Source organism: Diaporthe amygdali (assembly GCF_026229845.1).
Source record: "Diaporthe amygdali strain CAA958 chromosome Unknown NODE_1_length_4327563_cov_65_473760, whole genome shotgun sequence".
NCBI classification, from domain to species: domain Eukaryota; kingdom Fungi; phylum Ascomycota; class Sordariomycetes; order Diaporthales; family Diaporthaceae; genus Diaporthe; species Diaporthe amygdali.
In genome coordinates, this window is record NW_026517021.1 from 2,003,029 (window position 1) to 2,017,826 (window position 14,798).

The 14,798-nt window shown below is 53.1% G+C and overlaps 5 protein-coding genes across 5 annotated transcripts; 2 read left to right on the forward strand and 3 right to left on the reverse strand.

Moving 5' to 3' along the window:
- Positions 1-344: 344 nt before the first annotated feature.
- Positions 345-1,578, forward strand: J7T55_006194 (uncharacterized protein; the record flags this gene model as incomplete). Its single annotated transcript, XM_053141621.1, has 3 exons — positions 345-563; positions 623-1,184; positions 1,250-1,578. 3 exons carry the CDS (start codon positions 345-347, stop codon positions 1,576-1,578), a joined length of 1,110 nt encoding a protein of 369 aa, XP_053000960.1.
- A 2,036-nt stretch (positions 1,579-3,614) lies between these two features.
- J7T55_006195 (mitochondrial phosphate carrier protein) lies at positions 3,615-4,893 on the reverse strand (the record flags this gene model as incomplete). The annotated part of the gene is made up of 4 exons (XM_053141632.1): positions 3,615-3,668; positions 3,724-4,054; positions 4,118-4,537; positions 4,724-4,893. The coding sequence occupies 4 exons, from the start codon at positions 4,891-4,893 to the stop codon at positions 3,615-3,617; spliced, it is 975 nt and encodes a 324-aa protein (XP_053000961.1).
- A 732-nt stretch (positions 4,894-5,625) lies between these two features.
- J7T55_006196 (uncharacterized protein) lies at positions 5,626-6,432 on the reverse strand (the record flags this gene model as incomplete). The annotated part of the gene is made up of 3 exons (XM_053141643.1): positions 5,626-5,819; positions 5,980-6,121; positions 6,184-6,432. 3 exons carry the CDS (start codon positions 6,430-6,432, stop codon positions 5,626-5,628), a joined length of 585 nt encoding a protein of 194 aa, XP_053000962.1.
- Positions 6,433-8,577: 2,145 nt separating this feature from the next.
- On the reverse strand, positions 8,578-9,554 carry J7T55_006197 (tetraspanin; the record flags this gene model as incomplete). The annotated part of the gene is made up of 3 exons (XM_053141654.1): positions 8,578-8,865; positions 8,926-9,462; positions 9,525-9,554. The coding sequence occupies 3 exons, from the start codon at positions 9,552-9,554 to the stop codon at positions 8,578-8,580; spliced, it is 855 nt and encodes a 284-aa protein (XP_053000963.1).
- Positions 9,555-11,352: 1,798 nt separating this feature from the next.
- J7T55_006198 (uncharacterized protein) lies at positions 11,353-14,542 on the forward strand (the record flags this gene model as incomplete). The annotated part of the gene is made up of 2 exons (XM_053141665.1): positions 11,353-11,550; positions 11,735-14,542. 2 exons carry the CDS (start codon positions 11,353-11,355, stop codon positions 14,540-14,542), a joined length of 3,006 nt encoding a protein of 1,001 aa, XP_053000964.1.
- Positions 14,543-14,798: the final 256 nt, after the last annotated feature.

Below are 14,798 nucleotides of genomic sequence, written 5' to 3' on the forward strand. Positions count from 1 at the left end.
TTCCGGTCCGCCCATCTGCAACTCCGTATAATCTGTCATGTGGTCCTTCAACTCCCCTCGAGCTCCCTCCCACTTTGCTCACCCGAGCTCCGTTGTCCCCTAGTGGCCTCTGGTTATTGAAGCTGGAGCGGGATATACCTCCTCTCCCCCTCGTTGAGAGAGGTTCGAAGACCGAACACCGACTGTCGAACCGTTTTCTCACCGCCGTCCATAACCAGTCACCGAGCCGCGACGCCGAACCGTGCTGACCCAACGTTGCTGGTGATCTGCAGTGCCTGACTCTTTCGCACAGACGAACGCATCTTCCCGCACTGGGATCGCCTGAATAGGGTAGCAATGTCACTATGGGAATCCTGACGCCCAGGGAAAGCGCACAAGGACTGGATGTGATCGAATCGTCGAGACTGACATATTTTCCCATAACGCTCTGGGATATACGAGTCATCGCGGTTCTCTGGACACTGTTCTTCGTCACCGGAATTTTCGTCATCCTTCGCTTGTTCTCACGTGTCAAGATACTCCAATTCTACGCCATCGAAGACTATCTATACAATGTTGCCTTTGTAAGTCGTCAGCTACCTCTCCTACAATAGGAAGCAAAGGCTGACCAGGCGGTCCTCAGACGCTTCTTCTCGCATACAATGGCCTCATCACGTTTTACTCCTACCACGGACTTGGTAGTCAATTGCCAGAATATCTGACGACAAGCGATGTTACCCTCATCGTCGCCTTTGAGAATGTTCTTTTCGATCTCGCCAGCATAGGCCTCGTCGTTGCGAAAAGCTCACTCGTGGTCTTCCTGATGCGCCTTGCACCTCAGCATCAGTCTCCTTGGAAATGGAACGTACTCATCGTTCTCCCTATTACGCTCCTCGGCATTGTCACCTTTGGGGCAATAATGGCGATGTGGGCGAGATGTTTTACCGCCCTTGCTGGAACGACTCTCTTGTGCTCCAGTGTCATTCCCGCCATGCACTGGATGCAAGTGGCAGCAGGGTTCAGTGTTGCGATCGATTTGTGGTACGCGGCGATGCCATGGTATCTCCTGCGCCGCCTGACGAGGCCGAAGAAGGAAAAGATCCTGATCCAAGGGAGCATGAGTCTTGGCGTTATCGCTGCTGGCTGTGGCATCGCAAGAGCGTTGACTATCTACGCAGCGGTGAACAACTTGCAGGAAAACTCAGGTGAGCCAAGCACCGCTCGTCGATGCGCTGCACGTGAGAGAGACTGACCAGGAGAACAGCCGCAGTACTTTACCTCTGGCATGGTGCGGAAATGGCAGTGACAATGATCTGCATCGGCCTGCCTGTTAGCAAGCCAGCCTATATCAGCATTATACACGCATGTGGTATGCGATCCCGCAAATCGAAGAACAGCAATTTGTACCCGTCTTATGCCGGTACCTACAGACAGGCGCGAGAGCGCGCGAACGGCGAGCCAGATACATGGTCTCAGCGGGAGATATTAACCGACACGAACGCGATGGCCACAAAGGAGTCATTTTCTTTGACCAATATAGGCAAGACAGGCATCACAGTGACAAAGACTGTGGATGTCACCCAACAGTCTCCTGTCTGATCTCGGTATTTTCTCATTATGCTCGTTGAACGACACTGAGATGGAAGTCGTGGGGGTTGCATGGAATTGTATTATAGCCAATGGCTCGCTGGACATAGAATTCGCGGTCACGAGGCATGTGTACATAATTACTTCTTCGAGGCTTGCCTATGGAGAAGGCAGCTTGATGCTTTTCCTTCGGTCAATGTGGTCCAATAAGTCAGCCTACCTTCCACCGATTCAGATGTCTCGTCTCTTCAGTCTGATCTTGCTAGTGTCACCGCCCGCAAGATCCGTTGTCCTTACTCACTGCCAGCTACCTAGGTACACGGCGAAGATCCGCCCATGTTGTTCTTGCGAGGTAGACACGCGTAAGACCAGCCACTTATCACGGACAATAAGAGAGTCATCGTCTGTTTGGCCACCCGATAAGCACGTATCATGCACCTAACATGTAACAACGTTACATGGAAGATCTAGATCAAGAGAATGCTGCGCGACTACTGTTGGGACGTACCTCCCGAGACCCACAAGTAGATTATCAGAACAGATCGGCTATCGGGGCTGATCGTCAAACCAAAGGAGGATTAGACTTGAAGCTTGGCCATACCGATTGAGATGTCAGATCATCCGGAGGGAAATCGAATTGTACATCTGCCATGCATGCACAGCTGGTTCTAAAAACGACCGGAGTAACCATCACCATGATCGGTCATCAAGGTGGAAAGGAGAGAAGCAGAACGAAGAGTAAGAATTGTGCGGGAAAGTTCTCTTGATTTCTTTTACAATTACGCTCGGGGACTGGCTAGCCTCTTGACAAGCCCTCTACCGATGCCTTCGGAGTCATTACTCCTGAGCCCCAGAATACAACATAGTGTAAAGTGAGCGTCCTCCAAGGTTCTTTTCTCAAGCCTTGAAGTGATGAGAGACATACATGCTAAGTATATGCAAAAGAGGCATACTAGTCTCCATGAAGAATTACATTTTTCAGAAATGTTGAATGCTGAAGAGAGATTACCCAGAATTTGAGGTCTCACCTCTATTGTTGCATCGGGGGAGCCTGAGTTCGCTATCTCTTTTCGAATATTTGCAGGGCAGAGCGGATGCGTCCTAGACACGAGAATCGCGAAGGCCAACATCACGGCAGAGAGTCTTACGTCGTCAGAAACGGTCCCGCAGATACGGAAAAGGGAAAAGCCCTCATGTAGGCGAGTTGTTTCTTCACAGGCTCTGGGTATGTTGAAGCTAGAAGAGGCTCCTCGTCCGCCTGGTTCAGGGAGGTTGTCTGATAGAAGAAGACACAGCTTATTCAGCATAGTCTTATACGTCTTATACCATACCGCAATGTCCTATAACAGGTCGTCCCACAACAAGCCATCCCACAACAAGCTATCCCACATCATCAGCAAGTCGATACCTGGTAGGTTATTTCGGTGGATTATCCCAAGGTAGACTATCCCACGGTAGATTGTCTCACGGTAGTTTATCCCACAGCAAGCTGTCTAAAGGTAGTTTGACTTTCCTACAGAGATTCCATAGGTCATCTTGTAAGGTGTTATTCCAAAGGACTGGCACTCCCATAAAAGCTTGCTGTGAGGCTGTACCAACAGCGCCGGCCGTCACGCTGTACGCCACGATTGGTGCCTGTCTCTTCGAGCTGCGATTGTGGTAGTCACTTGGGTTCAATATCACCGTTGCACGAGAGCAGTTATTGGTGTCTCCATCTTCCCGTCTATGATTGCGCGAGTAAAAGGACTATTATACAAAGCCTCTGTCTGATTATCTCGGCCAGATTCGGCCCAGAGACCAGATCCCGCCCAAAATAATATAAGTTCGCAAGCAGAATTGCGCGCCCGTCTTGAACCCAGGAATCTTCGAGTCTAATGTAAGCCCCTTTAGCAGTCCCTGTAGCGTATAGCGAGCTTACGTCATCGAAGCCCGCGGTATCTTGTATCTTTCTACCGGCGCAAGTGTCTATCCCACCACAACCACGCCTCTATCACCAGCCCAAACATGAACCACCTCTTTGAGCATCCTCAGATACGTTAAAAAGTCGTTTACTTGGCGATTTCGACACCACCGGTCGCGCCAAGTGCCTTCTTGAGATCGCCCTTCACGTGATGTCAGCTTTTTGCGATACTCGTGGAGTTGAGTTTGGTAACTTACGTAGATGGCGAACTGGAAGGCAGTCAGAGTACCGACCATGAAGAGACGAGCGCCGATACCAGTGTAGGATCCACGGAGACCGAGCTCCTTGCCGATCTTGATCAGACGGCTGGTGGTGCCCTCACCGGGCAGGCCCTTGGTCTTGTTGATCTTGGAAAGCATGGTGTCGGCGGGCTGAGAAACGATAGCGGCGGCGAAACCGGCGATCAGGCCGGAGCCCAGGTTGACACCGGTCTGGGCGGCGTCGGACAGGTCCTTCTTGGGGAATGCCCTGAAGGCGGCCTCGGAGACCTTCTCGAAGACCACGAACTTGGCCATGGTGTAGGGGATCCTGGTGAAGGTGTGAGCAAAAATAGCGCCTAGACCAACATGTGGTAGGCACGGCACCACTTACTGCTTGAACAGAATGGGGCCGAAGCCGGCGTAGAAGGCGCCAAAGCCCTCCTGCTTTGCCATCTTGGAGAAGCCGCTCAGCAGACCGCTGGCGTAGGTGGGCTCGGAGACAAGACGAATACGGGTGGCCTCGAGAGGGCAGAGGGCAATATCGGCGAAGAACTCGCCGGCAGCGGAAGAAGCCAGGTAGACACCGGTACGGTAGTTGGAGGCGTTCTCGTAGCCGAGCAGGTTGATGGACTGCTGCTTGAAGAACTCGTAACCTCCGAACTTGAAGGCACCCTGCAGGAAGTAACCGGCGGCGGTGGGACCGAAACCGGTCAGCAGAGCGCCAGCACCCTCATTCTGGATGACCTGCTTGAAGCCGCCGATCATGCCTCGGTTGTAGGTGGCAGGGTCGAGCTGGATACGGGTCTTGACGCTGTAGTCATGATTGTTGTTAGCCGTGGTAGTCCGAAGAGTTCGCAGAAAGTGGGTTCAATGCTCAATGCCCAGACGACCGGCGAAGGCGGGAGCGGCGGACGCAACGGTCGCGAAGCTGAAACAGCAACGAGCCTCTCGGGGCCGGTGGGTGGCATAGGACACGCATCAAGGAGAAGCGACGTACACATCGACGGGGGTGAGGGCACCGTGTGTTATCGAGCAGCAGACGGCACCGGCGAGGGCGAATCTGGAGTAGAGCTGGAGACCGCTGAGCTGGCCAGGGGCGCTGGCGGTAGCCTTCTGGACGACGGCATCGACCTTAGCCGAGCCGGTGGATTGCGATGGAGAGGCCATTGCGACTGGAGGGACGGGGGATTGTGGGATGAAAAGAAGACACCGGAAGAAATGAATTGAGTGGAGTGGTTCCCAAGACGCAAGCTGCGACTGTCACGAGGGGGGCTTGGTGGTGATGGTGGTTGATGGATAGGGATTCCAAGTGGACAACAGACAACAAAAAGTTTTGAGGCTTTTTGTCAAGTAGCGAACGGAGAGTTGGCGAGAGAATTTTGGGTCGGGTCGTTTCGGGTGTAGGGATGACACAGGGCAGCATACGGCCACAGCTCGCACGCAAAGGGGTCCACCTGTCGCTGGCCGCCAATCGTCCTCGTGCCTTTGGGTGGCAGGCAGGGCTCGGGGGACCCGTTTTCGTCTCGGCAGGCTGCAAGAGGCTGAAGGAATGACGACACTGCAATCCACTCACTGATTGACATTTTGACGTTTGACCGACTAACAGTAGACTAGACTGACTGACTGACTGCCTTGCCAGCTGCTTGCCTGGCTCTGATTGATCGTGATTGATCAATTCATCTTTCACAGTGATCCACTCCTCTGCTGACTGCACCTGTCTTTAAGGCTTGCTTCATCATTCGCCTAATTGTATGCAATCAACATACTGACTGCAGGTATCGTGAAACTGCCGGCTGTTCGCCCTCAACGCCATGCTATCACCTCCTTTGCCTGACTGTCGTTGGCATCTTCGATCGGCTTTCCACTCCTTTGCCGTGCGCCGTTGATGACCGTCCAGTCTTAGACCAGCTCCCAGTCGTCATTGGCATCGTCCTCAGTGACCACGTCCCACTCCTGCTTCTTTCTCTGCTCCTCCTCGTACTCCTGCGCCTTTCTCTCGGTCTCCTCCCTGTGTTTCTCTGCGCGCTCCTCAAAATGGTGCAGCAGCCTCTCGAAGTCCAGCAGGAGTGTCTCGCCGAGTCCCCACTTCTCCACTACAGCATTCAGAATTAGCTATCAAAGCACAAAGGAAGAAGCGTGTACGGAACGGAGGAGGGATCAGCCAACACATGCCCACACCCTGTCTCAGAGGCTGCAGCCTGACTGAATGCCTTGGGGTAAGTAGTGAAACAGATGAATCCAGACGATGCTTACGTTCATTGCGGATCTTGAAAGCTGCGGTCTGGCTGTAGACCGGGTTTGCTCCCTGCATGTCGACATTGAGTTCTCGAATCAGGCTGTAGAACTGGTGGCGCGCCTGCAATCGAACAGGGGGCTTGAGGGTCCTCAGACGGCCCTGAGGCGACAACAATTGTTAATTATTTGGAAATCTTGAGGGGCTTGATCAACCTGACGTACTGCAACCTTGACTATGAAACCGGTAATGCCTTGCTCTTTGAGAACATCCGAACGGAACTCGTCTGGCGATTCGGGAGGATCACTGTACTGGTCGATCTCGGGGTGGGCTTGCTCTATCGGCATTTCTTCTCCAACATCGACCAGTTCCTCGTCAAGATCGTCTTCCTGAACAGGGCTTGGCTCTGGTGTGACATTCAGCTTCTTTCTGGAATTGGGTGGCGCAATGGCGCCGTTGGTGAAGGCAGACATCTTGACTGGATGTCCGGGTAAGTAGTGGTGCTTCGACATCAGGTTCGCTGGGGAGAGGTAGATGTGTTGATTTAAATCAAGAAAGTCAGCCCCCCTAAGGAAGAAAATGTGGACAATGCTCAGGTCCAGAGTCCAAATTTGGGGCTTCGATCTGAAAACATTCAGGTGACTGGGCAACTTTATTTCGTGGGCCGGCCTGGATTCGCAGGCCGGCCGGTAAGGCAGGAAAGGATGGCAGTCGTTTCAATGGTCTCTTGAACAACAACGACCGGATGGACACTAAGAGGTATCTAGTCACTCACTACGCATGAGCCACTGTCTACTTGTTTTGTTTAAAGGCAGGAAGGTCATGTCATTGAGTGACTCCGGGCTGAGCTTGTAGCCGGTGTGATCCATTCCATGACTCTATGCCAGTCTTTGAACGATTGCCAGTGTATGGGGAATCTGAGCCACCACATCCTTGATGTTCGTGAGTGCATTTTGCTCCGCAGTCTGATGTGCCAGCGCCGTGACAGAGTAAGATAATGCTGAAATTCAAGAGTCAGTGAGGCCAAGCAGAGTTATCAGGGGCTAGTGCCTCGACAGTCACAGACACAATAACAAATATGACCTTCTGTGGATCGAATCAGTCACCGAAGTCCGTTGAAAGAATGAATGGCCAAAGACAAAATACGCCAAAAGGACATTAGCACACACGCGAAGTCAAATGTGCTTGAGATACAAAGTTGCATTGACATCTCTTTCACACTGGCACCGCCCTCATTTTGTTCTTGGCTACCCAAAACTGAGCAATATCCCCAAAGAACTACAGACCTTCCTCAATGCTCAGGACATTTGGTTATTACTCGGAATAGAGAGTATGGCGAATTCTGATTGCCAAGTATTATATATGTAATCGTCACAGGTTGATCGTCTTCGGGACGATTGCGGAGGCGAAACTTGTATTGATAGACACTCTCTGAATAAGGCATGCTAAAGACATAGGTGCTGGCCGCGGGATCCTTTTTTCTATTTTTTTCTTCTCTGGCAGTCTTCGCTCTGCACCAACACTCTCTTAGAGCGGCTTCGTCAGGTAGGGAACACGGACAAGGTGCATTGTGTTGTGGCCTGACACCTTGGGTTGGTTCCAGTGGGACTAGCTCATCTTAGCGGAATTTCCTGATAGGTGGTCGGACACCAGAGACAATACTATTGTGTTGCCAGATTCACTGCTTGTCAAGCTTGGGTGCGGCACTTGTCTGTGAACAGAATCACCTGAGTGAGTCTCAAGATATGCCATATCTTACGGGTCAACTTTCTCGCGTGAGTTGAGAACATTGAATCGAAAAGAACACATTCTGAGAGGCTTGATTTTAGTCAGGCTTGCTGGAACAGTTCGGTGCTGCCACTCACAGGATTGTACCCAGGTCCCTATACCACTGCTACAAGGCTGCCAGACTCACACCATGCCCTTTTGTGGCAACTGCTTTGTCTCAGCTAATGCCACTTTGATCAATTCTGACAGGTGACGTGTCAGGTTGTCCAAGCGGGCTGCTCAAATTCATCTGCCTTGAAGATCACTACTGAGACGAATGTTACTTAGTGAAGCATTGACTGGGGCCAAAGTTCCCCCCGTGAGTGACAGCTGCAATGTCAAACCTCACTTTGGCCATCGAGCTCATGAAGTATTGTGTGGCGCACTTCAGTGAACACGACGCTACTAGCCACTGTTAGTGAGAAATGAGCTTAAATATTACTATGTCGCGTGAAAGAGGTATAGAAATATGTTTTACGCTATGTATTTCACTGGAACACTGCGTAAGAGTACAGAGTCGCATGTACATCACCCCTGAATTACTTTCTTCCCTTTGGAAACTACTGCTTGTTTCACTAACCTTATTGATTAGCTTTACAAAGTGTGGCCATTTTCTTTGAAGTTGACACCATCATGAGACAATAAGGTAATTATTGTATTATAGGATAGTGCCTTGTTTTCGCATGCAGTGTGTCGCACTTGCTCTACTTACCCACATGTCCGCTGGTATCGGCCTTGGCCATTACAAACACCACAATCTGTCCCGCGGCTGAAACTCCTGACAACCTTTGACGTTTTGGCTTTTCATTTGCGATCTTGAGCCTTAGGAAAGGTCCAACTTTGAACGACAATCACGCATCTCGCCACTCGTTCCCGTCCTGACGCAGGCCAGACGGCTCGATCCTCGGTCCATCTCCATTCCGCTCATCGAGAGCTCCATATCGATAACCATTCGTCTGCGGCGCATTGCCCACCTCCTCGTCGACCTCTTCGGCCGATGTATCGCGGTCAGTTAGCAGGGGCCGATTGGAGGAGGCGCCGGATTCAGAGCCATTCCGCCTGCGCCCACCAAAGAAACGGCGCCAGGAGAACTCATGAAATCGCCCTGCGAACTGTTGCGGGAAGACCAAGCTCACAACCTGGGCAGCGGGTGGTTAGCGTATCTGGCCGACTGCTCACCGGATACGTGGCTTGCCTACCTGAAGTATCGCAACCACGACGACGATACCTAGCTCGACGCCGGCGCTGCGCTGCAGTGCGCCTGTCCAGGGGCCCTGGCATGAAGAGTCCCTGTTGAAAAGCTGTGCGCACGCAATCTCAGCAGGGGGGAAGGGCCACGACATATCCTTGACAGTACGGAAGCCACAGCACTCGAAGGCGTCCTGGATGGCCTTGATGGACTGGGCATCCTTGGCGCGGAAAAGCCGCTGCCAGATGGTCGACAGGCTGCAGTCCCGAGATGCGCCCGGCACAATGTAGGTGGTGTACAGCGTGGCGAAGACGACGGCCAGGATGCCTTGTAGGCCTTGGGTGACGGCGGGGTGTGCCAGGTTAACCCATAGCCGATTCGAGGAGCGCGATGTCGCACGGAGCAGGTAGGGGAGGGCATATGCATTTGCGGCAGCGAATATGGGGAGCAGGATGCTCAGGAAGGTCAGAACTGGGGAAAGTGGGAGAGAAAGGGTAACACTATTGATGTGTTCGTAGATGGCGACGCCCATCAGAGCTAGCACAAGCTGCAGGTCGAGCCATCAGAATCGCCTCTGTCTACATTTTTGTACCCGAAGCAAACACTTACCACTGGATACGCAAAGAAGAGCCAAGTCATGTTGACGAGTGTTCCTAGGTATACAATGAATTCTGACAGGTGGTAAACTCGAAGAGATTGAAGCAGAGGCCGAAAGAAAGGATGGAATGGAGAGACAATGAGGGGTTTGAACCTTCTGAAGAGGCTCGTCGTCGGCTCATCATTGTTGGAGTTCACGTTCCGCAGGTTGCGCTGCCCAGGTAAGCAGGCTGCATGAGGCCTTCCAGCCCCTCCACCCACTGGGACTACTTTCCCCCAAGCAGCAAATGAATAGAGCCGGGCTGGATTCTGGGAGTACTGCTCATATTGCCTTACATGAGGTATGAAATCTGCTGGTGACTGATAGCCTTTCAACGGTGACTACTTACTACTTCACCACAGATATATGTAAACAAGTCGGGAGGTAGTGTGGAGTTACTTGGACTTGGAGGAGAGAGTGGCGTTGGCTCCTTTTTGGGGATAACCCCGAGCCTGTTGACATGTGTCTGTCCAGGAAGGGCAAGGCAGTAGAGCTGGCCTCTCATGTTCTACAAGAGCCTGCGTGTCGGTATCACACCGGGCTGGTACCACAGCATGCATGCCTGCCTGTGCAATCCATCTAGAATATCAAGCTGATGGGGGGTTCCGAAAGAACAGGTGGGTGGGTAGCATGCCCGCCATCCAGAAATAGAACTGCCAGTTGCCAGTAAGCAGTTCACCTTTTAGAGGGACGGATTCGAGTGGGCTGAAGATCGGAGTCCGGATGAGATCTGTACCAACCACCAGGAAAGACGCCAGATGGTCCAGATGCCTCATTGAGAGGATGATGCTATCAAGCAGCACAGTCATTCTCCGAATTGAAAAAAAAAAAAAAAAAATTAGGCTGCAGTGGCAGAAAAGATATGAATTTGTGCGACCGCACGACAAGACATGTGCAAGCCTCGTCTAACAGAGATACGCTCTGTTGTGTAATGACAAGAAGAATGCAATCTTGGAAGCTGCTTGGGCAATTTGTGAAGCATGAAGAGGCATATAGCTTTATGATATAGTACGATACCAGAAATTAATATTTCTGCTGATAAGTGCTTGAACACGGTACAAGTGTGTTTCATCAGATGTCCATTGGGAGAGAGGACGGGATGATGGGATACATGTAATGAATATCTGGAGAAGGGGACACGGGAGGGTGGAGGCCTATGACACATGTGGTGGAGGCATTCGGCCGGCTCTGCACCCCTTGATTGGAGCTGCACGCTTGCAGCCCAGCCCCAGTGGAGGTCCTTTAGGTGCCCAAAGCGCCACTGTCCCCGACTGTCACACTCACTTTATTCACAAGGCTCACTCTCCGGCTCAGGTACAGGCTCAGGCTAGCTGCCCATGTCTCCAAGGTTGATGCCCTGGTCGACTGCAGGGGAAGAAAGTCCGTGCCTCGACGACTGTTGAAACCAGAAACCAGAAACCAGAAACATTGCCCTCGACAAGCCAAACCAAACCAAACCACACCGACAAGAGATCGTCGCCAGTCACAACATCCTCACTGCCATCATCGACATCCGATAGCGCACCACTCCGACTGAACTCGGCCGCTGTGCTGACTTTGCTGGCCCCCCACTACCTGCCTCCGACTTTACCGACTCTTTCGCCTCCGCTTCAACTGCACCCAACCCAACCTCTGCTTCAATCTGAGCTTGGCCCTGTCTCACCTCGGTCCTGAATCTCGACGCTCCTCCTCACCACCACCAGACCCTCCCAGTCCAAATCTGTATATCCATCGGATCCAGCTACAGAGCAGAAAGAGGGGGAAGGCCCGGTTTGGGAGTCAGTCCGAGTCACAGTCACGATGCAGGCACCAGGCCCCTCGCAACGGTCTTTGCGCCGCTCTCCAGGCGCAGAGCCTGGGCCGCCTCCTAATGTTCCCTTGCGATCCATATCGCCAGCCGTCGGCCTGGCAGGAAGCGTCCAACCTCGCGCCTCCACCGCCTCCAGCAGGTCGAACCAGAGCAGTGAGAGGAACAGTAGCAGTTCAAAGAGGCCGAGTGTTAGTCAACCGTTCCCCTGTGCTGTCCCTCATCGGGCAGCTTTTCCATGCACATCATGCCTGACTGCTACGCCACGGGGAGAGCATCTGTGCTGCCAAAGGCCACAGTCGGCTTTGAAACGTGCTGCCCTCCGCGGGCTCAACTAAGTCGTCCAATTTGCTGACGTTTGGTACCATGTAACAGACCTCGAGTAGCAATTCCGCCATGCCTTTGTCCCAGATCGAAAAGAGCGTCACCCACCTCCTTGTTGCCACGAAACAGCTCCTCGAGACGTTGACGCAATGGTCCCGGGGCCAAGCAACGGATACCCAGGTGTCAGACGTCTACGTAAGGCTCGGGTACGAATTCAACATGGCCTGCCGGGCCTTCACAGCGATAAACGTCGACACCTCCGACCTCGGTAATGTCCCTGAGCTGCTTCGGAATATACTAGAGGCGACGCTGAGCCAAGAAGCGAGCGTCGAGAGCTTGGAAAAGTACTTGCCAAGGATAAGAGATATCATCATAAATCTTCTTCATGGGTTGAAAAAGAAACAGCAAAAATTGCGGCAGAAGCAGGCGCGTGAGAAGGAGAATGGGGGTCCCGAGCCCTCGAACGGCCGCGTCACAAGCAGCAGCACCCAGGGAAGCAACTCAGGAGGGCTGTCGCAGATGCTGAACGAGGGCTTGTCCGAAAATGGATATCGACCTGCCAGCAGCCGTGGGACGGACGACACAATCAAGGCGAATGGATCTCCCCGGCGATTTCAATCTCAGCGGGATGAGTCCCAAGCGACCGTCTCGGACAAGTCCTCGCTCTCGAGCGAGACCATGCAGAGCATGCCCGTTGTCCCCCCGTACCCGTCCGAAGACCCTGTCCCGACTCCTGCGGCGCCTGAGGAGCTCGACAATTTCCCGCCGCCGCCGCCTCCGCCTAAGTCATCAACACAGAGTGCCCTGGCTGCACTGCAAAGAGGTGGAGACTTGGAGCGTCGTGCTTCTCGAAGATATTCCGCATATCAAATCTCCAAGCACCTGGGAAGTGGCGCGACTGGGGTTCCTATGATGCCAACGCAGACCGGTCCAATACCAAATCGAGGAAGGCCCGAGGTCAGGGAATCTATGCGAGCTGTCCAAGCCAGAGAGACGGTGCGAAGAAAAAATAACGATGGGTCGGTAAGCGCGAGACCCGGGGCTTTTGATCCGTCGTCGCCTCAGCGTCATCAGAAAAGGGCATCTGAGGAAAAGGAGACACCCAAATCAGCAAGTCCGACGCCCGAGGACAGCTTCAAACCAAGTGCGACTTTAAAAGGACCCTTGCCAGATGTAGTACCAACAATGGCAACTAGTGATGGCGACATCACTCCGAAGACGGAAGTCAAAGAGGAACCAAAGCCTGTAGAGCAGAAGCCCGCTACACCTACCCCAGAAGAGCAAGGGAAAGGTTTCGTGCTTGACCAGTCTCCTCCGGCGTCACCACCGAAAGACCTCACTCTCTTCCTGCAGTACAAGTCTCGGGTGAAGAAGTTCGTACTTCCAGGGGGTTACGGTGAACTAACAATTGGCCGGTTGCAACTTGCATTTATCGAAAAGTTCTCCTGGAACACTCATGCAAATGGGGCAGACCTGCCCGAGATTTACATTCAAGATCCCGTTTCTGGAGTGCGACATGAGCTCGAGGACCTCGCGGACATCAAGGACCGTTCCGTTCTCGTTCTGAACGTGGAAGCGCTAGACGAGGTCAAAAAGCACGTGGATGACGGTCTGGGATCCATCCGCCAACTTATCGAGACTGTCAAGCAGGACGTCGGGGATCAAAGTGCTGCTCTGCAACGTGTGTCCGAGCGGCAACAGGAGTCGGCAAAGGAAATTGCGCGACTAGCAGCCGCACCGCCCACGCCTCCAGCAGACTTTACCAGGTCCAGTACTCTCGGCAATGGGCGCAAGCTCAAGGGCGGTCAGGCGGGCGAGGTGCAAAGTTTGCGTCGGGATTTGGCTGTCCTCCGGCAGATGTATACCAATTTCCAGTCCGAGGTTGACGGCTCAATGACTTTGCTGCGCAACAAGGCAAACAACGTCAAGGCTGCCGCGGCCAAGGCATCAATACCCGACGTCGATGGAGACTCAGGCCAATCGTACGTGAAGCAAGGACGGAAACAGCTCAACACAGACTCCGATCGTCTCGTCAACAAGGTCGACGATCTTCAAGATCTGGTCGAGGATCTGCGCAAAGATGTGGTGCAGCGCGGTGTCCGACCGCTACCACGCCAGCTTGAGACCGTGGCTAAGGATATGCAGGCCGCGCTGAAGGAGCTCAAGAAGATGGAGGAATACATGAAGCGCGAGAAGCCCATTTGGACCAAGATCTGGGAGAAGGAGCTCGAGGATGTTTGTAACGGCCGGGACGAGGTGAAGCTCATGGAGGACCTGGTAGCTGACCTGCAGGATGACCTGGAGAAGGCCAGCGAGACGTTTGCGCTTGTGGAGCAGGCCACCAAGGAGCAAATGAAGGACGTCAATGCTGGACAGGCGAATGCCACTGTGTCTCGCCAATTCTCGCGCGGCCTGAAGCACATAGAGGAAAACACCCTCGTTGACCCTTCGGAGGCAAAGGAAGGAGTGCTGGGAGAAGTGCGCGCTCTGCAGCCGAATCACGAGAACCGCATGGAGGCCATCGAGCGGGCAGAGAAGCTTCGTCAGAAGGAGCTCGAGACCCGCAATCAGAATCCGATCAAGAAAGAGCTCGTCGAGTTTGTTGCGGAGGGCAAGCTCAAGAAGAGCGGCGGCGTTGAAGAGCTCGAGCGACAGAGGGTCGCTAGGGAAGAGCGCATCAGAAAAGAGGTGTGGGAGCGAATGAACGGGCTCGCTGCCGATGATGGTATTGGAGAGATCCCCGAGGGCGAAGAAGAAGAGTACGAGGAAGGCGAGGAAGAGGAAGAGGAGATCGAAGAGACCGAAGAGTTGGAAGAGGACGCGGCTGAGCCTGAAGCCGACGTCAAGCCAGCTGCTTGAGTGACTAGGAGTGGACGGGAGAGCATCATATAAGGCTGGGATTTTGAGCGGATGATTTATGGGGTCTGGAGGCGGACTTTTGAAGAAAGAAAAGCGCTGGACGGATACCCACTACACCTTGTCTCAGCGCTTCTCTACGCTTTTGTCCTTTGCTACTTTGTTTTCCATGTTTTTTATTCATGTGTTTCTACTATTGACATCACATCGCCTCTAGACCCTGCACCAGATTTCCCCCGATCATACCACTGTTACCACT